Raw genomic sequence first — 25,522 nt, 5'->3', positions numbered from 1 at the left:
TTTAATATTGATTGAAACATGCATGGTTCACTTGGCTAGTTGACCAATTAGCAAAGAGGTCATGTCAAGGCAGACATATGGACGCCTGGGGCACCGGGCTATTGCTCCGTACGTCCATCTGCTTGGTTTTGTTAACGGGGCTGACATAATGTCTTTAATAAGTGCTACGGAGCAGCAGGATAGAACATAAAACCCTGTTAACCTTTGTTTAGAGCTGTGGGATGTCCATCCTAAATGTCCTTAGCGTTATATATACCTGGGCTGGCTCCGTGGCCTGAGCTGAGGGAGTCCTCACTGATGCTGTGGAGCTGACACACTCCAGAGTCTTCAGCTGCCATATGCATGGGTTTGGTCAGCAGGAACTTCCTATTTAGTGAGAACATACAGTCTGTCACATTACAATCCAATTCAAAGAGGCCTTGAGAGGGATTTGAGATCCATCACTAACTTGTTGGTTTTGCTCTCTAGCAGAAGCCAGCGGTCCTCTGCCACGAGGAAGACCGACTTCAGGTTGATGGGAAGGGAGATGGAGTGAACCCGGCCCTCCAGCACATCCAGCACCTCCAGCTGGTTGCTGCAAACACAAAACACAAGCACACAGAGCAGCGATTGCTACCGCTTCATGACTGAGACTGTGCTGTTACACAATGTCGTGGATAAACTAGGTTAGAACAGAGCTGCGTACCCATCCTCCTTATAGAAGAGAAGCCAGTTTTTGTGAGCGAAGTCACGGCACATTTTATGACCTCCCTGCAAAAAACAATCAATACACAACACATTAACTTCAAACATTGTTTTGGAATGATTTTATTCAGTGATTATTCTCCACTCCTCGAAATGTATCTGCACCAAATCCTTGAAAAACTTTTTGGACAGGATAATGCATTCTAATTCATCACCAAAAACAAATACGTAAAGGGCAAATTCTTACGAGTCCTCATGCAAAACTGGACACATGGGAAAACAATAACATGTCTAGTCTGTGTCCTGAATGAATAGTGGAGATAATCCCGGAGCAGTCGAGAGCAACGGGCCATTTCACATTTCTCTCTGGACAGACTGAAACCTCTGACCTGTTGTTCCTTGCTGCTCCACCAGTTCGAAGCTCTGGTGGAGGGTTGATCACTGTCTGGAGACAGCATGAGCCTCCGCACAGCTCCCGTTACCAAGTCCAAATGGAGCACCGTGTCACTCTGGCAGGAAGACAAATTAACAGGCAGACAGAGAGAGACGTGAAAATTGCTGTATAAGACCGGACTCAACCAACTCAGTGATTACAGCTCCAGGCAGCAGGCCTATATACTGTATGTTGATGGTTATGTTATTAGAATAACAACAGAAATCACAGGACAGAAAAAAAAAAAAAAAAAAATCATAACAAGCATAAATGGAAGATATTTCCATGGACAGAAAGAGGAAATGATTGAGTTATGTATTTTACTTAATGCAATAAATGGTCATCTTAGATGGCACTTTGATTTTGAATGCTTCTTTCATTATTTTAAAAATGTGCTCCAGTAAATTTCTTCCCAACTTACGTTTGATCTTTGGACTCTGATCAGATATTAAAATTTTGATGAGCAACTGGAGGATAGGCATGTACATCATGGTGCGTCATTTTCTTCCCTCCTGTTTTTAAATGTGATTTAAATGCAGTGCAAGGCTCTGAAACAGAAACTTTGTATTTCCTAAGTGTTATGGTTTAAGTGTTTGTACAGGCAGACGTGGCCAAAGTCAAGAGCTCCTCACACAGCATGGGTGACGCTGCCCGAGTCTTTGGGAGCTTATCTGCATGTGCTTTCTCACGACAGCTGTAGGACAACATCAGGGTTTCTGTTGTGGTATTATTACATTAAGGCAATACAGTGTTACTGTTTGATCCTGCTGCTGCAGTTCCGTCCCGCCTGCATGTCTTCGTGCATGTTTTCTTAGTTTGTCTATGTGGATTTGTGTCAGCATAAATTACAACTCAGTGAGTGAGTTGCACTGACATTCTTTATGCTGTTATTTCATTTCTATACCATAACGAAAAAAGTAGAGCCAAACCCATAACCCACTTTGGTGCATATCTGTACTGCTGTGCAACTTACATCAGCTATACTGCCGCCATAATTTCTGACTAACTTCTTGCTCTAACGCAGCCAACAGAGGGTGCTCTTCACCAGATGGATCCCCCTAGACCACACTGCTAACGTCCAGGTCACTCCAACTAAAGTGAACACTTCACTGCAAGTTAATTCAATTCAATTTAGACAGACTTATTGTCCGTATGTGCCTCTGTGTCTGTGTGCTCCCTCCATGCATATCAGATGAGCAGGATATCTCTGTGTGTGTGTGTGTGTGTGTGTGTGTGTGTGTGTGAGTGTGAGTGTGTGTGTGTGTGTGAGTGTGTGTGAGTGTGTGTGTGTGCGCGCGTGAGCGTGTGCGTGCGTGCGTTGGGTGAACTGTGCAAAAGGCTTTTGTTTGTGACGCACAAGGCTTCATCTTCAATTGAGTTTTATGAGAAGGAGCCACAGGGGAGCTGGCCTCGGCCCTGGCTGCCCTGCTTTGCACTAATGGTTTCCTTATGGCCTCCCATTCCTGTCATACACACTACTGTACTGAGGACTGGTTGAGCTGCTCAGAAAAGGAAAACCCCATTTCCTGATTCTAAAAATATACACACTTTGGAGGGAGTGTGTGCATGTGTGAGCACACGTGTATGTCCTGCATGTGGATGCGTCTTCTGGCAGGTCGGGGTGTTTCACGCAGGTTTTGTGTCTGTGAGTTAGTGGTAGGCTGTACATGGAGTAGTGTCTTTGAGTTTGTCTTTGCAGGGCCCTGAACGTAGCATGATTATGCTTGGGGACTTTCACAAGTCTGTGCGTGCAAATACAATATGTACGTATGTGTCAACGTCTAGTAGAACATGCATTGGTGTATGTGTGTGTCTGTGCCTGTGTGTGTGTCTGTGTTTGTGTGTGATGGTTTCCCTGATTTTCCTGGAAGACCAATTGACCTGTGAATGAACTTTATGTTGTCTGGACCTCTTCATTTTTATACAGACGTAACATAATCCATCACTACGGTATTTTTAGAAGTCCTCCTCTTGCCTAATATACACCAGCTGTAAAGTGTTCTGGTTGGAGACTTAGCTAACGTGCATTGTTCTTGTCTTACGCTCTGCCGTCATAGGCCGGGGTCCTGAGGGGTAGGAGCGATTCGACAACAAAACAACCACTAACCAACCATCATTTTAAGAAACCCTGAACGACTTGTGCACGGCTATTTTAAACTTGTTAGGAATCAGCAGTTGTCCTCCGAAAAAAAAATAAATAAATAAAAACTGAAATACCAGTGTTGCTCAAGTGTCACGTTACATGTCACACTAGTCAGTAACACGGAGATCCGGCAGAAGAGACAGGACTATGATTCCTTTGTGACAGTTAGTGAGTCAGTGTACAGGTGTGTTTTATTATATACTACTGAGACTGTTTACAACTTCTGTCTGACTCGACATTGTTCTCGTATGGCGTTCCACATAACTTAGAATCAAAACTGACACTTACAGTACTTATCCTGTCTCCTATGAGAGAAGGAAATGATACCCACTATCAGTTCCACCTCAAATACACAGCCCCAACCCACTTTGTGATTACCTGTTTTACCTTCAGTTCTCTCTGCTGTCTTATAGGTACCCTGCCCACAGCATCTCAATGAAGACATGTATGCCTATGCACGGGGATGAGGTGATACGTATTTATGTCAACTGCAGAGGGAAATCGCAACTGGCGGCGGTAATGTGCTGTAAAAGCTATCAATGCCTCAATAAAAGAGGAGGAGAAATTTGCACGCCAATGTAAAAAAGGCAGGTTTCAAACCAAAAGCTTTGCAAATGATGTGTATTAGGCCATAAATACTGATTAACCGCTATTTTTCAATAGCCCTTTACACATTCATATGCACTGTATATGGAGTAGTATAAGAATTTTCACATTAAAGATTAAAAATGCAGACAAAAAATGCATAGCAAAGACTTACAAGTAGCCTGACCATAGTGTTAGCAAGCTACTTGGATATCTTAGCCCTCTGACGCTCCTTCCACATCCCGCTTAAGTTGATCTTTAAAGAGACAGTAAGGGCAGTTTCCTTACTCTTAAAATATACACACCATATGTTTTGATGAAAAATATGTGATGGAAAAATACATGTTTATTTACGATGAAAACTCCATAGGGTACATTTAATACGATCAACATCCTGTTCACTGACTCTGCTGTGACAGCAAAAGTTTCCCATGGGGATGAAGAAAAAAGTCACTGAATCTAATGTAATCTAATCAGCTTCATCGTTTATTCATAAAAGCTTGTCTTCGTGTGTGTGTGTGTGTGTGTGTGCGCGCCAACCTGCTCCTCGTGCAGCACCACCTGTCCATCCAGAGGACTCCCGAGGGGGGCGATGGTGACAAAGGGCTGCCAGACACCGCTGATGGTCCTGGGGAAGACATCATAAAGCTCCATGCACTGGATCGTCTCCCCGCGCTCCTTCGTGGAATACAGGGACACTGGGTTACACGTGGCCACATACAGCACGTCTGCAAAACAAAAACGAGAAGGAATGTTGGAGTGTAATTAATTCAGAGATGCATGTCTATCTGTACACAGCTATTAGTAGGTAAAACTCTCGGGTGTTATTTAGATGTCACTTATATAATATGTGGCTTCTACATTATAACAAATTGACGTGACAATGACGAAATAACTTAACTTTAATTTAGTCTATAAATTTGTGAAGCCAGTTTTTACTTAGTTTCTTGATTCATTTCTATATTTACCTTTGTTCTGACTCTTGTCTATGGTCCTATGTGTTTTTCTGGTTTGTCATTACCGTATGACAGTGTTGCTGGTGTTTGTGTGTATACCATCTTTGGTGGTGACATCGCAGATGATGTTGACTTCATTCATGGGAATCTGCCAGTGGGCCTTCTCTTCGCTGAAACTCAAAGCCCTGCTTTCCTGCCTATTGCAGGGGTAACCCTGAACACGCAGAAACACGGGGCCCTGGAAACACAAGACACTCTGTTACAGCAGCGCGCACACACACACACACACACACACACACACACACACACACACACACACACACACACACACACACACACACACACTTATAAAGTATGGAGGGAAAAAAAACACTGGAATTTAATGTTTATGGTTGCATAACTGTGTCATAGCATCTGGAATCAGATGAAAAGGCTGCTTGTTTATGTTTTCATTTTTTTTCTGCGACTACTGAAGGCGCAAAAAAGGCAAAAAAAAAGCAGTCACGCCGAGCTGACACTACACATGAAACTTCCAAAAATGGTTTCAAAGTAAATATCTCCACTATTAAACATGCATCCCCCTCTGAGCTTGAGAGATAGCTGATTGATTGCTCCTCCATACAGAACAGCAGCTGTGGTCAGTTTAAACTCACGTCAGGCACAATAGATCTCAAAGGTGACAAGTTCTCACTACAGACAAAACGTGTCAAAATGCCCATTGGAACATCTCAAACCGCTCCTGCAGCGTAATCCACTTCTCCACTTCTTAGCAGTGCATCCACACTGTATTGGTACTGCATATTCCAAGCAGCCATAGACTTGCAACAATACAGCAAATACACCGTTTTTTTTGGCACAGACTTTCTGCGCTTGAAGCAGTGTATATTAGCAAAACAATAACTGCTGGTAACATGAGACGTGGTTTGAGTCCTTGCACTGCACGAACCTGTCACCATTATAATCCCAAAGCCGACCACATCCGCTCCTCTCTATGGAGGAAAAACCTAAAAACTTTTAACAGCCACCTTTTAAACACGCAGTGAGCGAGGGAGTGAGGCTGATTCTAAATAGACTATCACTGTTTAAGTGCTGCTCCATCACATAAGAGGGATGTGGGGGAACACACTGTTGTATCTGCTGTGCTAGTTAGCTTTTAAGACTTCGTGTCCCTTGTCTGTTTACCTTGATGTCTATGGGGTGTGTCTCAGTGGGACAAAGCAGTTTGCGGCGAGCGTTGCCACCTTGGTTTATTGTCCAGTATCCTGTCATCTTAGCCTCTGGCAGGGGCAACCTAAAGATTAAAGGTCACATGGTGACAACTGCCTGGTAAGACGTAATTGAGTCACACACTGTTGAAAGATTTTTATATACAATATACACATCAATGTGTCTGTGTGTTTGTGTTCTTGAAAGCGCACCTTCACACACACATACTGCCGTTGTCTGAATTTCCGGTTTGGAAAATTATGGGTTTCTCTGTCACCATTTCGCATCCCCAGTTAAATTAAAATTAACTCACCGTATTAGGCCCTGACAAAATGATTTCAGTTGGAAGCTTTCTTCTGTTTTGATTGAGATTTCTTGAGAAGAAAGGTTTTAATTTGATCCCAGTGCCTCTATGTGGGATAAGTGTCCGTGTGTGTGTGTGTGTGTGTGTGTGTTTGCATGTGTGAGTCCCTGCTCAGCTTGTTGTGTAGGGCCAGATGTGTACTGGTCTTCCCATGAGTCATAGCTGGATTGTGGCCACAGTCTTATTGGCTGCAGGTGGGGGTGAAATATGCAACACAACCACAAAACACAGAAATTCCGAGAAGATAAAATGGTTGGATGATGGACAGTCCTCTAACCATAAATATTTCTATGAATGGAAAAGCAATGAGACACATAAGAAAAACTGTTTCTTGTTTTCCATGTCCAAAACTGGAAATCAAGAGAAAACATTTGCTTTATGTATACAAGATGCTGTGGGTAAAGCACCTAGTCCAATATAAACGGTTCAAGATGGGCTTTAAATCACTGAAGCATGGAAGCTACAAAGACCCACTGAGCTTGCATGATGCAAGTACAGTCATTATGGAACAGATAATCTTTACAATCAATTATGTAACTGTTCAAGGAAAATACTTGTTTCTGCCCTGCTTGGTTCTCAAGATTTTACTTGAGACGTTAATGAAACTGCATTTATGAATGTGATAAGTCAAAATAAAACCACAGGAGACAGAAGAAACAAATATTTTCCTTTATTTAAAAGCCAAAGCTGTACATAATAACACAATGTCGTGGATATTAGGATCTTATCTATCCCTTTTAGGAAAGATGAGGTAATGTGCGTGATGCAGACAGTGATTCATTGAACAGGGAGCAGTGAGGAGGCTTCGTGTGAACCTCAAAGTGTAATCCAGTCTGAAACCAGTCACGGGGCTAAACACAACATCAGCCAACTTTAAGCTTTTCAGGAGTTCATTTCTACAAGTTACAAATAGTCTAAAATCAGTAAATGATGTCTAAAAGGCACACTCTCACCAAAACGAGTTCCAAAAGGGTTCTTCGAAGAGAGATAACAGTACTACCGAGAACCACTGACCTCTCAGAAACCACTTTCTGCTGACAAGCTTCTGGAAAGGTTCTTTGAAAGGCAAACATACGTAACATTTATATCGAGAACCATTAACATGAAGAGGCCACTTCAGAAGACCATTTTTGGAGCCTTCGGAGAGTAAGATAAATTAAATAAATAATGTGTTTTGTTGGCTTTCATTTATAAAATACAGATTGGAATTGTTGTGAATTTTATCTTAAATATCATTCTATAACAGAGTAACATAATAAAATGTGAAAAATCAAGGCTCCGTAAATAATTCTGCAAAAAATGCAGACCTCATTCTCTTTCTGCAATGTCAAATTGTTTGTCATGTAGTATGTTCACATTGTTTGTTAAGATAATGCTGGAAATCACAAGCATATATACATAGCTTCTGATACATTCAAACTATATGTCAAAAGATGATCATTGCCATACAAAGCAAGTTAAATAAACTAACTACAAACCTCTGTTAGATTTCCAATGTAACCCTGGGAAAGGGTTCTTTCTAGCAAGAAAAATGATTCGCCAATGAGGATTCTACTTTGCATTTGTTTCCTGAGAGCGAGCAACATGATCGGCCACTGTCGGCAGTACCCGTGCTCTCCGGAGATACAATTAGTAGACCTCTGCTAGCAGCGGGACAGAGTGACAACAAAATCTTACCTGCTTTATCACTGAATAAACTGCTTTAACTGCATTTTGGTCCATTCAGTTATAATCAGAAGTGAAAATAAACTGGATGGACTTTGGCCCTGCTGTGGGGATGCACTGGTGAGGCTTTGCGATATCTTCATTTTAATGAGATTCCTAAAGTACAGTAGTAAGTTAGGCCATGAAGTAATGCCCATGACATCTATTATTCATTACTTTAACCTCCTTCTAGGTGGTCTCTGTAGCTGGGTGACAGTCTGACACTGTGCCTGTGTGTTAGTCAAGTACTGGACGTGCCTGCATGTGTCTTTAGTGTGTGTTTGTGTGCGCATCTTGTGCTCCTGATGCCTTACTCCTTTGCCAGTTGGACAGAGCTGGGCTTGGCTCCGATGGGAATCCCGTGCTTGTGCAGCGCTTCGATCAGAACCTCCCGCATGTCTTTATTGTAGGAGTCAAAGTCGAAGACATTTCGCACCACGTTGGCCAAACCCTCGCCAGGGAATTTCTGTCGGGAGGTAAAGGGGAGTAAGAGTAAGAGGGAGGAAGGAGGGACGAGGCAGAGAAAGGGAAGTAAGAGAACAGGGAAGGGTCATTGCAAAAAGGTAGAAGAAAGACAGAAGCGTGGACAAGGAGAGGGGGGGGCGAGAGAAGGTGAAAAGGATGGAGGGAGGTATGGAAAAGGGAGACAGGGAGGATAGTGGGAGGAATGAAAGGGAGATAAGAAAAAGGGAAAAGAGCGGGGGAGGGTGGCAAGTAGGAAGAAGAATAGGAAAAAAGCAGAGAAGATGGAGTGAAGAGGATTAGAGAAAGAACAAAACTTAATATGATTTACAGTTCCTCAAGGGGGGTCAGTGCAGGGGCACAGTCTGGAATAAGATGCTCTCTAAAAGGTAACTCATCTCTAGACTCTGACCACAACACTGACAGATGAGTGCAAAGAAGTCTTTTCTGTTTTGCCGAGGCTGTTACAGCGTTTGATATCGTGTCTGTGATATAATTAGAGAGATGCATGTTATATTGCCACAATAAATTTTCTGTATTGTACAGTAACTATAGCGATACTCCGGTAAATAGGCAATAAAGGCAGAGCAATGGAGAGAAGGAGACACTGTACACAAAAGCAGAGACAGAGGCTATGCTTTAAACAGTCAAGAAATCTCTACCAAGCTACTAAAATGTCAGGAGACATAATCCAGGTTACTGAAGGTGAGTCCCTCTCAGTAGGATAGAGGTGAATAAATATATTTCTAAATGTCAAAGACACACACTACCTCATACAACCATGATGGACACTTTGCACACTTACATAGAATTTCAAGTGCATTCCAAGCCCAGTAACACTCTGAGGCAAAAACCTGTCCACCCTAAGGACAAAAGTACCCAGGCACAAGCAGAACAACGTAGTCTACGCAGTCCAATGCAGCGAGGAACGCACAGACCTGTACATTGGGGAAAGTAACAACCGCCGCATTAGCAACATGGCACAACACAGGAGAGGCAATTCCTCAGGTCAGGACTCGGCAGTCCACCAGCATCTTAAGGACGAAGGACACTCTTTTCAGGACAGTAATATATGCATTTTGCCCAGAGAAGACCGATGGTTTGAGAGAGGAGTGAAAGAAGCCATCTTTGTCAATCTGGAACAACCATCACTAAACAGAGGAGGTGGTCTGAGATGCCACCTGTCAGACACCTACAATGCAGTTCTAATTGCACTCCCCAGACAGCAGAACACCCATCCGCATCGAGACTCATGTGACCACTCACTTGATGGCAAGGTGGGTCAACGACTCACTTGTCACCCTAACGACCCATCCACACCTTGACCCGTGTGATCCTAGCGACTGCCATGATGACCGGGAGGGTCAACGACTCACTGTTGTTGCTGATCTCACCGGAGGATGTGTACCTGGGACTCCCCACTAGTCAGTTAGAACTGAAGAAGCCTTTCGGATGAGAGGGGAAACGTCTTCAAGAACTTCAAGCCAGTCCAGCTGCCTTAGCATAGCACTTACGGAATACCATGACCTGGATGACTGAGATTCTTCACAGACACTTACACAGTGTTAACACATTACCATGAAGCTACAGTGGACGCACTGTTCATAGGCAACATTTCAGAGCATCCAAAAAAACTTTTTAATTTGCTCTGTGATGCGAAGGAACTGCTGTGTTTTGGGATAAGACTGAGCTGATCCAGTTTACCATAAAACGTTTCCACTGAAAGATGTAAGTGGGTTTATAAACAACACATTTTCAACTCCAGCTCCACCTTTACCAGACAGAGACTTGTCAAATGTGAGAATGAGACGCTTTTGTCCATTTCATGTCATTATAAATTGGGTATCTTTGAGTTCTCCAAATGCTGATCAGACAAAACTGGCAACATGAAGACACTACTCTAGGCTCTGGTATCTTTAAACAGGCATTTGTCAATATTTCTGACAATTTTGTAGACTCAGCAATTGTCCCAATAAAGGCTGGGTTTTGTTTGTGTGTACAAGATACCAAACTTTCAGTGCTGATGCAAAACAATTATTTTTGATACTTTGAGAAATGTATATTTTTCTACAAAACTACCCCAAATTCTCCCAAAGCTTAAAGATCTAAGTGCAAGGAGCTATAAAGACCTTTGCCTAAAAAAATATTGTGAAATTGGAAGTTGAAAGTTTTGGTTTACAGTTTAGAGGGTGTAATTATACGCACATCACGTGTCGGTGCAAGGTTATTTAAAAAGCAGTATCAATGAAAAATGAACAAGTAAAGTCTGCACACTGACTCCAAGCCAAAAAGAAATGGCTTAAACAACTATGTGATGAAGGAAGAAGTAACCAGGATTATAAACCTGATTTAATATCAGTTTTCGGTACTTGACAGTTATCGATACGCACTGCTAGAAGCTCATTTCACATCAAGAAACAACAGAGGTTCAATATCCAGCTCTAGTTATTAGATTAGCTGAAAAAAAAGTCTGATAGATAAACTGAAAGTAAATAGTTTTATTCATAAATGAACCCACATCACTCTAACAGCACTATTTCTACAGCCTTGTGAATAATCTTCCTGGTAGGAGCTGTAATTGACTGTACACATTTTTAAAAGGACACAATGCATGTACTGATTTAACAGCCCTGGATCCTGGGGCATTATTATCACCATAATTGCACTTTCAGACCTACATATTACAGTGTGTAAGTACACTGTTAGTTCTATAAATTGATGCCAAATCAAGAACAGCCTCATCCTAATTGGTTACAGCTAAATCTTAGATTAAATGTAAAGACAACTGCGATGTATTGATCTGGGTTCCCAGTTACCACAAAGGTTTAATTATGAGCAAATGTGAAATGGTAATTAAGGCCTACACTGGCTTCTGCCTTGAAAGAAGCAATTTAGACTCCGACTAAATTATCCTGTATCTGTCCCACTCCTCCAGATGCCAATAGTGGTGGTGATTAATGACAGAAGTGGGCAGCCAGTGGGGAAATCAAACCTAAGGGCTTGTCCCTGTGCACTGAATTATTGATCTACAATAGTGGAAGCTCAAATCTTAATTTCACTTTTCTCCAAGCCCCGTTATTTTGGTTTCTCGCCATTATTTTTTCTTTCTCTCTAAATACTTCTACATTGCGTACATTTCCAAAGAACTAAGACCACAAGGAGGCAGGGAAACGAGACAAACCCGATCTTGAAATAGATACAAAATAAGCATGTGTGTATTCCATTCACACAAACAAGCTGAAAATACCCCTTGTTTTTTCCTTTCCCAAGTGCTGGTACTGGCAGCTAAATGGTAAACAGCGGCCTATTGATGATGATGATGATGATGATGATGAGAGCCAAGGTGAGGAGGGGGGAAATGGTTTCTGTAAACAGCATGTGCTAATATACTATGGCTCCACACTGTTTGTCTGGAGATGGATACATGAATGGAGAAGCTGTTTACTACTAAAACAATAAAACAACGGGAAAGCAATAACAGAGAATGAAAAATGTGGTAACCTTGGGTACAACACGTTTTGCTATACAGTTGTGTATGTTACAGTATATCTTGAGGGGAGGGGTTTTTTTGTGTAAGAAACTGTCACTTTGCTACTGAACTCTTGGACAAATTATATATAATAATAATAATATAGTAAATGAATAGTTTCTTATTGAAGTCTGTTTGCTAATTTCACCCAGACTGAATCCAAAGCTAGAGAGTACAAGATTCACATTCAGCATGAAATATGTTGTTTTGATGATCCCAGACTTCCAAAGAACAGAGAAGTGTAACATGAGCATAATTACTCTCATCTAAGCTAAGTAGGAAGAATGTTTTGTGGTGCAAATTTCTGGGCTCTGAATTATGGGGGATAAATAGTGAAAACGGTGAGTGGAGGGAGGGAGAAGCTTTGAAACTTGAAACTCATATGGCTATCGTGTAAGTACTTCTCTGAGACCACACATGATATATAATATGTTGTATTCTTATTTCACTCCTCCGTTCCGGATTAATTTTCTTTTCCCTGCTCCACGTTTCTCTGTGCGCCTCCGTCTCCCTTTAACTCCCAATCTATTCTTTTTAGTTAGACTACTAGGAAAAAAAAAACAAAATACAAAGAAAAGCGAGGCGCCAGCATACTCCATCAGACGTGCTTGTCAATGGTCGGACAGCAACAGAAACCCCCTTTACACCCGATTCACACGGTGACTGGTCGGCTGTGCGGAAGTGAGAATCCAAGCAGGGTTTGAACTTCTCTCTCAAACTCCCTTCTTTCATGCAACACACAAATATATTTCTGTCATCTTTGTGTAGGACACCCGAGTGCAACGCTATGAATGCCTTCCAGGAGAGACTATCTGAAAATAAACGATCATTACGTCTCGCCCTTCTCTGTGACGGCCAAGTTTTCACCCCCCCTTCATGTCTGGCCCTTCAGAACAGCTGCCACATTTTTGCCATTTGTCATAGTTCTTTTCTAGCATAACAGGGACCAGGACCAGTGCAAAAATCTCCTCTGACAACTGCAAATTATGCGGCCATTCTTGTGTAATAGAGTATGTTAAGTTGTGTTTGTCTGTGTGTGTGTGTCCTCGTCAGTTTGACCTGAGGCAGGAATAGAGCCCCCCCCTTCTCTGCCACAGCTGTATCGTGAGGACACTCTTGCATTATTAAAGCATCTAGCAGCGCAGGAATAAGGTCACATAATCTTTATGAATTATTGATAAAAAAGTCTCAGACGAAACCTGAGAAAATGCGAAAGCAAAAGAAGTGTTGTACCGTTGAAGAATATGTATCACAGGTGGATGTTCTCATGTACTTCTTACCTGGAGGTGTTTGACGATGTTGACCACCTCTCGAGTGGAATAGGGGTAGGTGATGGTGCCCTGGTCGGCCATGGACCTGAGCTCTCCAAAGGCGGCCACCAGTTTCTGCAGAGTGGCATCGGGAACATCGGGGCCGTACTGTTTTAGCATTGCCAGCTCTGCCTGGGGCTTCGGATTGTCTACTGCATGGCAGCTAAAAATATCACCTGTTCAGAGGACAATAACTAGTCATCCTTTCTTGTAGTGGTACCTTTAGTCGCTCACTTTATCGCAGCTTAACTAAAGAATTATCTGCTTAGCTCTTTGTATGGTTATATTACTCTGCCTTTTTTGAAATATCTCTACCTTAACTACATTGACACAATTCTACTTGTACTGTGCTGACACTTTGCTGGGCCTTGCAACACGCATCGTCGCTGGAGCACACGAAACCAGAGACTGCCAATGTAATCCAGTTGCAGAGGCTCAGCAACAGCAGTTTCAGACATGCAATTCGAGTCCAACCTGTGCCACCTACGGCCAACAAAGTAACAGCAGCAGCAGTTAAAACCTGCAGATGTGGACCTGCTGATGTGCAGCATCTAAAACAGCTGCTGCAATTTTGACAGGATTACTGTTATCTACGTAACTTGAGTTGAAACTCAAAACTCACTCAAATTCCAGGATTTACTAAGTGCACTTGTGTATCTAACTTAAAAATATTTCTTTCTTTGTTAGACCGGCCTTGGGTCTTGGTCTTCTATGAATATCTAACCACCAGTTTAGTAGTTTGCGAACCCAGCAGTTGATCTTGTTTTTCCCTTTTTAATTCAGAAGGGGAGGAAACAGTTAGATCAGATCACCTGACACCAACCATCTCATTCACAATTTCCTATCCTAATTTATCTAAATTGCTTGGTTCTTAAAAATAAGTGTTAGTAATGAATTACTATTTCTCTCTAGTAGGACGTGGCTGTTGTGCTTGTGTGTACCTAGAGCTCCAAAAAAGTCATTGCCCAGGAAAGGAAAGCCAGGTCTGTTAGCCAGGACAAGCATCCTGAAGTCTGGATGCATGACTATGGTGTTGGGCCTCCCTTCGGCTTCACGTGGATCTTAGGAGCAGAGACAGTCATGGTTAGCACATGACATGACAAGCAAACACATACATACAGATACAGTCATACTTCCCCTTTCTACATCTGCCTTCTGTTTTTCTTTTAGTTCTTAATGTTCTGATTTGATTTGTGTCACTGAGTCTCACGCGCACCTTTACTGTCCTGATCGCACCAGGAGCTCTCAAGTTTGTGTTTATGAAGTCCCAAGGTTGTGTTTGCATTCCTCTGGGAGGAAGAGCCTCTCAGGAATGGAGAAACTGTCAGAAGTTAGTCTGATTACATGGGACTACATGGAAAAACGTTTACAGTCCAACACTATCCAGTATCTACTGGTACCTGTCCATAAAGACTTTTATTCTTAGTCTCCTTTAGTGTCCTACATCTGATTTTTTTTACTTGTGTTTGTCTTCTAGGACATCCAATCCTCCACTCGTCCACTAAATGGTCCTGCTTCAGTCTGCTCACGGTGTCTGGGACATGTCTGCTGTCAAGATGTTAAACCCTCCATGCGCGTGTGAATGTGAGTATGTGTGTACCTGAGGCGATTCTGCGTCCGTCGGCTAGAATCATCTCTCCGCTCTCCACCAGGGTTTTGAGGATGCAGGTAACATTTGTAGGAGCTTTGTCTGCCTCATCAATCACTAATATGTGACCCAGTTTCACTGCCTTCACCTGCACGCACGCACACACACACACACACACACACACACACACACACACACACACACACACACACACACACACACACACACACACACACACACAAACACACACACACACACAGATATCATTTGTTTAAAAATGTATGTTAAAGGGTGAACCTCTTGCTGGTGGCTCTGCATTAGTTAAAAAGAACCCAACATGTACACTACAAAGACTGTTGCAGATTTGGTGCTGGATTTAGCCTCTCTGGTGATTTGATCATCTAACCTTGAGACTTCTTTATAAATAAGCCGCCTTCCAAGATCTCAGCAGTTCACTTGGTGATCACAATGTTATTATATAAAGGGTGGCCAAGACTATGTAAATAAATTCCAGTTTTATCAAGCTGGAATTTTCCTTTAAAGGCCCTACATACCCACCCACATGTGTTTTCACTTATTTTGGTTAATTAGACCTCAGGGATATGAATGTGTGTACCATGATTGTCTACAGAGGACTGGACATTGCGTTTCCAAGATGGAGCCCCAATCCTATGAGAGCTTTCCGAGCTTGGAGCGTGTGCACCACAGCTTCTCCCTTTTCCGGACCAGCGTGCATCATGTGACACTGCAATTCCAAGTGCGGCCACCACACCAAAATATAAAGTCATTTCTTTCGGGCTTGGTGTGTACAGAGTGACGCTCACTCTCCTGTTGCATCCGTTAGGGTTGGGATAACTATAGCCTTTACCCTTCAAACTGACAAACAGACCCTTTTCATTAACCTCATGTAAATCTCATCATAACTCTACCCAATTTCAAACTGAGCAGCTAAAAAATTGAAAGCACCTGGGTGATTCTGCAGGGCTTTAAGTTTGCTCCAGTTCTTTTGGTCCTCTGACCATTATTAGTGTCTGATCATACCAGAAAGGTGTAACCTGACATTGAACTCCTCCTTCACTGCCATTTCATAGCATTAATGATGTTAACTGGTGTTCCAACTGGTGTTCCAGTTTGCTAACAAGCATGTTGGCTCATTGGCATAGCTTACTGGAACATTTAACGGAATGGAGCCATTAATAATAAAAAAGCCAGAGAAAAAATTCTGACAGATTAAAACACAAGGAAACAATCACACAATCCCCGAAGATGAGAAGGAAGAGCCAAAAAGCCAAAAGGAATTTATTAACATATATATGTACGTGTGTGTGTATGTGTGTGTGATTACATCTGTGGCAAGTCAAAATGTCTGCTGTGAAGGAGGTCAATTGTAGTGAGACATGAAGGTGAGTGAGTAAAGGAAGTACGGAAAGTACCGAGGTTGAGACAACGAAAAGAGGAAAGAGAAAAACGGGCGGGTACTGTACGGAAGCTGGGTGGCCAGAGCAAGAAGAGCAATCTGTTTTGACATGTGCCTGACGTGTCAGATACTTGGCCACCTGTTTCAGGCTGGCCGGTCGCACTGAATGCAACCACGCTGAGCAAGGTTGCGGATTCACAGAGCGGGATGTGTTTGAGGAGTCTGCTCTAGCTGACGTCTGCTCCAAAGAGAACTACTAAATCTGATCGCTGGCGTGACAGCTCAACCCAGTTCCACAGCACACAAGACCTGAAATGGGAAGTTACTCCCGAGCCACTTGGTGGGTGGCTGACACACAGTTTCAAAGCTCTTCTTGCCATTCACACATCAGTGCATGAACCGGTCTGTTGTCTCTACAGGATCAAAAGGCCACACTGACAGCTGAATACCTAGAGGACCCGGACTGGCGACTAACATGATAAGAAAAGCGTGTGTGTGTGTTTTACTGACCAGAGGTGAGTCCTCGTACATGATGATGCCGTCTCGGACTGAGGGCTGCAGGGTCAGAGTTTGGACGGTCGTATCCCTAAGGGAGAAGAAAACAGGGTTATGCAATAGACACGTGCAAAACAACGAGGTGACACTGTTGATATTCATCTAAACTAATTGAATTGCACTTCTGCTTTCATGTATATAGTGTTCAAAAATGATCAACATCTTTGAAGTGATTAGTTCAGATATCACAAAATTTGCCTCTGCAGCTTAACCTCAAGGTTTCTTCACATCATTAAAAAAAAAATGTATGTATGTGTGAATATATTAGAGATATATTTCTTTCTAACAGAAACCTGAAATCAGATTTCTAGTTTCCTCTCTAAACAGTTCATTGGCTCTCAACCACAAGTAACCTGGTAATACTTGATAGTATGCCTGCCTCCCGGGCTGTGTTCTTTTGAGGCTGGGTTGAATGTACAGTTTATAGCATAGAAAAGTAGAGGCTACGTTTATAATTAATGCTCATTGTTTCTGGTTCATCAGATGCTGAGAGAAATTTTAAAAAGGAACAAATCAATTTTAAAACAATCTTTGCCTGAAATTTATACCCCCAGGAACCCAAAACCTATTATTTCCCGCTGCAATAAGAGACTGTTTGCTGTTGTTTACAGTAAACAAAGTCTACTTGCTAAGAACTAACCTCCGATAATTTTTCAGTTATAAAGAGTGAAGTGAAAAATGGTAAGAAAATGCAAATGGGGTGCCGTTTATGACTTCCTTTGAGTAAGTGGAAAAACTATAACTTAACTATAAGAGGTCAAATTCCCACCCGTTTCTTCCCGTTTCAAACGATCCCTTCTTATACTTTATTCTAACAGCGGCCAAATGGGTCTCCATTGACCTGCAGAGGTGGTTTTGGTGAACAGATCTCACAGGTCTTTTAGTGAATTTCCATATCTGGTTCCTGTGCAGTGTTTCTGTACCTGAAAACCATTTGATCACCACAGATGCAGGCAGGTGAAAAAGGCTTTCACTAACACTGTACTTGAGTCCAACAGGCCAGCAAATAAAACATAACAATAAAGCATCTCTCCAACACTAGGGAAAATGTGATTCCCTATTGGCGTCCAAAATTATCGCTCCCTCTTTCTCCGAACATCTCCCTCTTCAACCCACCTATCAGCCTTCCCTCCAACGCCCCCCTCTCCTCGATATCTCACCGTGTGACCCAGGAGCTGTCCTAGTTTCCTTCCCCTGGCTGGCTGCATCTCTCTTGCTTTTCTGAGCCAAATCTCTGTAGGCTTTCAGTCACAGGCTCCCATAAGCCACGGGCACAGATTTTCCTGCCGCTGCTTTTTTTCTAATATTACCTGCTGCTACAGTAGCTAACCAGGCCACATCCATGCTCAGCTCCACTTTGACTTTCACAGGACTTTGACAAACCACACACACACACACACACGCACACACACACGCACGCACACACACACACACGGATTGACATGAGAAATGGGTTTTGTCTAAACGTGGATGTGCTGTTAATTCAATCTCATTGTCCGAAACAATAAGATTGAACTCCATCTTTGTTTGCTTCACTTCTTCAGGGTCGTACAAGCGATGACTTTTATTTGCATTCTGTTCGTTGCCTATCTCCCATTACAGCCAATGACACGCAAAACATCGCCTTCTTATTATTGCCAGGATCAATACAAGCCCCGTCTCTGCCTCTGATGGATCTAAGCTACATTCAATAGCGAGGCTGATTTCACGGCACATCTCTCTAAGGACGAGCCCCTCTGACCTAATTTTCCCGAGGTTTGATCGTGTGAGTATTTATAGAAACAGTGAACGTGACTTAACAAGGACTTCTTCAAATGCTTTTTCTTCAAGATGAGCATGTGATGTCCTTGTTCCGGTGAAGGATGGTCTAATTTACCGAGGACCGAAAATAGTTTTTGATACCCTTAGATGGGAAGGCCAAAGCTGGCAGGCGGGTAAGAGAAAATGCTGGTTGCTTACATCTCCCTTAAAAAGAGGTGCTTTGTTCCTCTCGTTCGGAAAATACAAGTACTTAAAAGAAACATAAGTTTATTACTCCTGAAAATCATCAAAATTTGCCAACCACAGAAGGTACAGGCTTAAAAAGGGATATCCTGTTTGGGAGCCTTGCAGAGATCCAACATTAATAACACAGTGTAAAAATGCCACAAGGGACTAAACCTGAGACTGAGAACTTCTAACGCAAGAGAATTAATAAAACGTCCCTCGGCTGACAATTGGTAATGGACTTGTCAGCTATTCTGCAGCTTGTGACCCATACATGGGAAACTCTATACATGAATACATAAGTTAGTTTCACATGAGCTTTCTGAATGAAACTCAATTGAAAAAACTAAATTGTTTTTTTGGAAGAAGATATTCAGAGAAAGTTCGAGGCGAGGATGAAGAACGGAAAAAGTCGGTCAGAAGATTTTGTGTTTAGCAGAACTAGGTATGTCATACTCTCTTATACAGTGCCTGGAGAAGCTCAAAACGGGATTATAAAAGAGAACGAAGCCCTCAGTGACTGACACTTCTTCCTAATCTGCCTTCTTTGTATGGCTCTAGGTGAAGAGGGAAAGTAAACAAGTACATGTTCAAAAAACCTTTAGTAGTTTCCAAGCTGACATTACACTTTTAGTGGAGAAGTGTTTGGGTAAAACACTTGTATGCACTATGAAATAACACGTTGAGTCTCCTCACCTGTGGAGCTGTAGGTATTCTCTGGGCCTGTTCAGAAGGTGCAGGAACCGGTCCACTATTTTATTCTTACCAACGCCCTATGGAAGGATTTGAAAAGAAAAAATGTAACAACCAAGCTAAGTTAAAGAAATGAATCTTTATGTACCAACTCTGTTTCAGCAACACAGGCTCTAAAGAGAGATAAAGAGGTGTCCGTTCCATCTGTAGAGAGGCCGAGTTGACAGGGAGAGCCGAGAGTGTCCCTCAGTTTGGATGGTTCTACGTTCTGACTAGGGCTGTTCTCTGGGACTCCCACTGGCTTCCCACAGAGCCTGCCTCTCCTGGATGGCTGCTGAGTCTCTCAGCCAGTTTGTCAGACATCCACTAAGCCGCTCTGACAGCTCCTAATGTCTCTGCTTCACCGATGCATGGTCATGCACTCAGGTTTCCAAATAGCTTCTCCCACTCTCTCTGACACGCGCGCACACACAGACACACAAACATTAATGCAAACACACACATAGACGACCACCTCTGGGCTGCCAGTACACCATGCCCACTTTCACTCCCTCCCCCTCCTCTCCTCTGCCCACTAGGACCAGACTGGGGGCACAGAGGGTCCCAGAGGAAGTGCTACATGCTTCCTTATGCCCACAGTGCGCTGTGAGCGGGAAGGGTTGGCGGGTGACATCAGGGTGCAAGGAGCACGTTTCATAACTTGTCCCTCCACGCCCAGACAGGGCTGACGTGTGTGGCCTACTTCACTTCACGCTGAGACAGCGAACGCGATCGGATCTCTATGGACTCGCGGTGATATGTCACTCACCTGGTTGCCCACCAAAAGGAGGTGCTCTCCTAATAGAAAGTCTTTCAACATGTCCTCCATCACCATCATGTGCTGCAGAAAAGATTTAAACAAACAAACACTCAGCTGACAAATAGCTCACAAGTTATAACATGACTTCGATTGAACCCAGATGGACATTCACAAAAATACATAACAAAAAAGTCTTGTGGTCCCTGTTTGAGGATAAAATTCAGCTGTGTAAAAATTTGGGGGTTTGCTCTCTCCTCCCCTCTGCTCCAAATGCTTTTTACTACTGTGCTTCTACTCTAAAGACAGAAAGCAGGTCTTTCAAAAAGTAGGGCATCCTGTTCTCATCCTATCTCACCCTCTCCCACTCTTATTTCAGTCTCCAATACAAGCAGGCAGAGGAAAAAGGGCAGAATGAGGGCAGGGAGAAACAGAGTGGGGAAGAGATAAATCTGGGTCGCGTAGTGTCATCAGTGTTGCCAGAGCATATCGGCGCGCCATTGCCTGGTAGCTGGTGGCTCCCTGGGCCATGCTGGGGTTTGGTCACAGTGGCCAATAAGATCAGACATGAGACACCACTGCCGATGAAGGAGGGCGTGAGGCTAGTCATTGAAATCAGGTGGGAGATCAATAAACATGATACTGAAACTAATATATGGCATTTACTGACACAGGAGCTTACAGGTCGCAGAATTTCTTGATGCGTGTTTAATACTAGCAGTGAAAATGTGAAGATGTAGGAGGAGAACGTCTGTCAGTGCTGGCCACTGTTGAGAACTGGATCCAGATGTTGGTTGTTTTCCTCCTGTGTGTTTTGCTACAAAGCACACTGCCTCTGCTTGTAAGACTAGAGAAAAGCTTTTGCTGGGGTTCTGCCCATTTTCACACCTACTGAACATCATGCCCACTCGGACAATCATCGCATAAAGCAGGTGTGACTGTCTCATTTTTGTGTCCTCAAGTTTAAACCACTGGACAATGAGAACGTTTCCACTTCTTTCTCTCTGGGGGCATGATGTCCATTTCTATCTGTTTATAGATTTCATGTATGCACTGTACTGATTTTGCAAGACCTTTGCTCTTTATTGTAATGATTACAACTACAAACTAACCATTCAATGAAATCAAGTGTTTTCCTGCTGGACACCCAAAGGCACAAATACGGTGCAGAGTTAAAGTCAAATTGCTTTCATAACCAATAAAAATCCAGGGTCAGAACAGTGTACTGAGGCAGATTTTACTGCCAGGCCAGGACTGAGATTAGCATCTGTGAGACTCCAGTGTATCTGAAAAGGGTCAGGCAGGAACATCAAAGATTGTGGCCTTGGGAAATATCAGCTAATACCAGAACCAAAAGCAAAATCCTTCATAATGAAATAAAGACACACACTGCAACACGATAATAATCTTAATAATAACAAGAAAAAAGAGAATGAAACTGAAGGGGATCAGTGCTGACTTTTCATTGGTGTATGATCTCATTTGAATGGACACGGGTATGAATGTTGTGAAGCCATGAATACACATCGTCTTTTTCGGTTTGGGAGAAAAAATAAAAACAAAAACAATTATTATTGGATTATTTCTTATGGTTTCTAATGCGGATTTTTTGCCCTTATTTGATGAAATTTGGGTCCTGTCCTGGAAATAAATGTCTCTCTGTACCTCTGTGACAATCCCACAAAGGCTGGGTAAAACGTTTTCTTGCGACTACAGATTTGGTTTACGCTGACATGTATCTCACTATGTACATTTGGTTGTGAATCAGTGTGTAAATACCTGTGGATTGTCATAAAAGAGCACGTCTGGAACCTTCATTTTCTCGTCGGGGTTGTAGATGGGAGCGGACGCATTGCCAATAGTCAACACACCATCCCTTACCATACCTGGGGAAATACAGGCGAGGTAGTCACTGTGAGTGTGTTTACACTGGCCTTGAGTTGACAACATTTCCTTCCTACTGAGCAACTCCACTGGAGATCAGTGGCTTCCTCAATAAAAGCTAGTGATGGGGTGAACTGTTCCTCATACCACGAGCCACATTTGGACATCCAGTCAACAGATTTGACCCAGCAGATCTTAGCTTGCTGCTTTAACTTCTGGCCCTGAGTTAACTGTAGTTTTTAATATATGCATCATCATCTTGAAATTTCTATGTAACTGACAGCAGAGCAGCATGTGGTGCACATCGAGATTGATGTCACCTACACACGTACATTCTTCTGCACAGGAAGCAACATCTGAAACTGCCAGCCAACTCCTGATTAAACAGAAAACAAAAGGAACAACTGCAGAATGTTTTAGAGAAATATGGTCTGTACCGTGTGTCTAGAAGATATTTCAGTCCAATGTTCCATCATTTTTGAATATATTCTAATTTGCTGTGGAGTCCTGGGCTCGTATTTATTAAACAGCTAAAAGTAGAATTTTGGACTTAGGTGAAAGTTAAAAATAAAAATCTTTCACTTTTACTCCTACTCACAAACTTAGGAATAAAAACTATTCATCAAACTTCTTTTGAGTTACAGTGTAAATGCTCTTAAATGTCACAGAACTCCAGAGCTCTCTTAAGTTGATTAAGAGTAGATCCTCTGTGACTACAGTGCAGAGACAGAGCCGAGCACGCCTCTGTTTTCTGTTTAATAATAATAATACTGATAATTATAATACATTAGCTGCTACTACTCAGTGCTCATGGGTCGTCCTGCACCCATCTTCGAACTCGGCCTTCATTTTGACCTCAACTACAGACCCGTTAACTTTTTTGACTGTATCTTGCAGGTTGTGACGCTAACATGGTGAAAAAAATCTGTCCACAGACATAAAAACACCTGCTGAGAAACACTGTCTGCAATTGTCACTTGTGTTGAATTCTCCTCATTATATCAAATCTCTGACGTACCTCGTCTACCAACAGCAGAACGGCTCGCAGCAGAATTTGCTTTCCATTTCATTCCAATTTTGTTTTATATCATCCCTGTTTATATATTCATAAATTATTAATAGTTCAGATTTTAGTTAATCTCCCATGTTAATTATTCCTGGAGATTCACAAATAAAATGAACTGTATGAAAAAATATAATTATATATGTATTGTACCACTGAGTATACTTTAAGGATTGAATGTACAATAGGGCAGATGTAGGGTCAATCTATATCTCTGATTGGCTACTCCTTCTCTGATCACACGTTATCAATCGTGGGATCCCTTGAGAGTTGCTCTTAAGTTACTAAGTCACTTGATGAATGTGTCTCATGGCCCACACTCAGCCAAGAACCTTTATACTTAGTTAAGTTGGGGGAACATCCTTAAGTGTAATGATTAGAGGTGTGATAAATACGGGCCCTGGACTGATGTCGACTGTGTTTTCAAAAGGGATGCAAATGATTCCAGCATAAATAAATAAAAGATCTAATGAAGTATGGGAAGGCTAAGCTGTAAATGGCTTTCTTGTTTCGCGGAAACAGGAATTATTTATTTGAATGGTTTCTTTTCTTTGAGGATACTTGAATCCTACTATCCACATGCACCTTTGAGATAAAACATTTGTCTGTGCTGAATTTGTTTCAAGTCAGAGGCGGAACATCGATACTGGGAAATGCATCATGTCTGACCTCTGTGTAACAGAGCTAATGGGAAAAAAACAATATGAGGAAACAAAACATTAACCCCTGCAATAACCAGAATTTTCTAATCATACATGAAAGCGCTTGACTGATTTTAACACGTCATGCTGAAATTAAATGTAGGAAATATTCAGACTTATAACTGAATACTGTAACACTGATACTGATCCTATCGGTAGTCCACTGTAAGAGCCTCAGCCTTAGCCAGGAAAAAGCCTGAAATTTTACTTCATGAAATGTATTTAGAAACACCGAGCAGGTGAATAAATCTTATCTCGATAGGTGACTGGAACTTACAGCTGTAATTACGAGAGCGTTCAGGATCTGCCGTGTCCTGGATGGAGCAGTTGGCCAGGCTTTTTTCAAGAGAGGCACGGGCCAGGCTGGGTAGGAACCTACAACACACACATGCGCGGAACTAATCACTGGTTCACACAATCATAGAGCATTAAAGAAACACCTTGTTTATATGGCACTTTCACACTGAATGACAACCCAGATAAAGACATACAAAGAAGCAATTGGAGGGAGTGTGTACCTGGACAGACAAGCCTTATTGACAGCGTGAGCAATGCTCTCCTCGGGATACTGAGAGAGACGGCGACAGATCCTCAGCAGCTGTCTGGTGGAGAGAGAAGAGGCCAGAGACTGTGCCTGGAGACACACACCACACGCAAATAAATCACTTATATCACACACATGTAAACAAACTGGTAAGAGCACACAAACACACACTTACTGTGGGGTCGTTTGTCTTGCGGAGACTGTGTGTGAGTTGCAGCAGCTGCTCTGCTGCTTCCTTTGGAACATTAGGAGTCTAAAAAATGAGTAGAAAAGAAAGTGAGAAAGACTTATTTAGATAAGGACAGAAGTGGATTTAAGCTACAAAAATCTTGAGAATTGCTTTTTTCCCAATTGATGAATACAATTAGTTGGCAGTTTGTATATCTAGCTAAACTAATGCAGTATTATACAACAGTCTTGCCATAAATCCTCCTTTCATGAGGGTTATAATGTTCAGTTTTTGAGAGGTGCTGATTTAATTGTTGTTGTTGCTGCCGATTCAGTTGTACTGGATTACACAGAGAGGTTATTCAGCCTAGCCTCCCTGACAAAAAATGGGGTGGACACAATAATAGAAAAACCCGATAGTATAACGCAAAACAAACATGATCACACAGTTGAATCAACACATCTCTAAAAACAGTTTAAACAAAAACTATGATATTATTTCCAAGGTATAACAAGAGATGGCAAGTTATTATAACCTTCACGAAGGAGGATTTATTGCAGGACTGTTTTAGACTGCATTAGTTTTAGCTAGGTTTACCTAATAATCTGGCATCCGAGTGTAGAGTAGTTAGGATGCATATCATATAATGTAATGTCCTGCGATGTTCACCATATCTCCCTCCCTGTGTTTTTTGCCTCGCTCCATACTCTCATACTATCAAATAAAAGGCAGAAAAATGCCACAATAAAT

The 25,522-nt window shown here is 42.3% G+C and overlaps 1 protein-coding gene across 3 annotated transcripts in view; it reads right to left on the bottom strand.

Moving 5' to 3' along the window:
* The window catches only part of vwa8 (von Willebrand factor A domain containing 8), a 76,316-nt gene that overhangs the window by 26,881 nt on the left and 23,913 nt on the right, over nucleotides 1-25,522 (bottom strand). For all 3 annotated transcript variants that reach the window (XM_040149333.1, XM_040149334.1, XM_040149332.1), the window contains 18 exons: nucleotides 24,779-24,856; nucleotides 24,578-24,693; nucleotides 24,337-24,434; nucleotides 22,191-22,297; nucleotides 20,424-20,495; nucleotides 19,619-19,695; nucleotides 16,892-16,967; nucleotides 14,977-15,112; nucleotides 14,318-14,437; nucleotides 13,347-13,552; nucleotides 8,390-8,541; nucleotides 5,984-6,092; nucleotides 4,901-5,039; nucleotides 4,386-4,573; nucleotides 1,074-1,193; nucleotides 686-750; nucleotides 449-574; nucleotides 257-366 (listed from right to left, as the gene is read on the bottom strand). In XM_040149333.1, coding sequence (XP_040005267.1) covers nucleotides 257-366; nucleotides 449-574; nucleotides 686-750; nucleotides 1,074-1,193; nucleotides 4,386-4,573; nucleotides 4,901-5,039; nucleotides 5,984-6,092; nucleotides 8,390-8,541; nucleotides 13,347-13,552; nucleotides 14,318-14,437; nucleotides 14,977-15,112; nucleotides 16,892-16,967; nucleotides 19,619-19,695; nucleotides 20,424-20,495; nucleotides 22,191-22,297; nucleotides 24,337-24,434; nucleotides 24,578-24,693; nucleotides 24,779-24,856 — 2,095 coding nt within the window. The remainder of the gene's footprint in view (nucleotides 1-256; nucleotides 367-448; nucleotides 575-685; nucleotides 751-1,073; nucleotides 1,194-4,385; nucleotides 4,574-4,900; nucleotides 5,040-5,983; nucleotides 6,093-8,389; nucleotides 8,542-13,346; nucleotides 13,553-14,317; nucleotides 14,438-14,976; nucleotides 15,113-16,891; nucleotides 16,968-19,618; nucleotides 19,696-20,423; nucleotides 20,496-22,190; nucleotides 22,298-24,336; nucleotides 24,435-24,577; nucleotides 24,694-24,778; nucleotides 24,857-25,522) is intronic.

Source organism: Xiphias gladius, chromosome 16 (genome assembly GCF_016859285.1).
Source record: "Xiphias gladius isolate SHS-SW01 ecotype Sanya breed wild chromosome 16, ASM1685928v1, whole genome shotgun sequence".
NCBI classification, from domain to species: Eukaryota; Metazoa; Chordata; class Actinopteri; order Istiophoriformes; family Xiphiidae; genus Xiphias; species Xiphias gladius.
The sequence above is the reverse complement of the archived record's forward strand: the minus strand, read 5'-3'. Positions and strand labels throughout refer to the sequence as shown.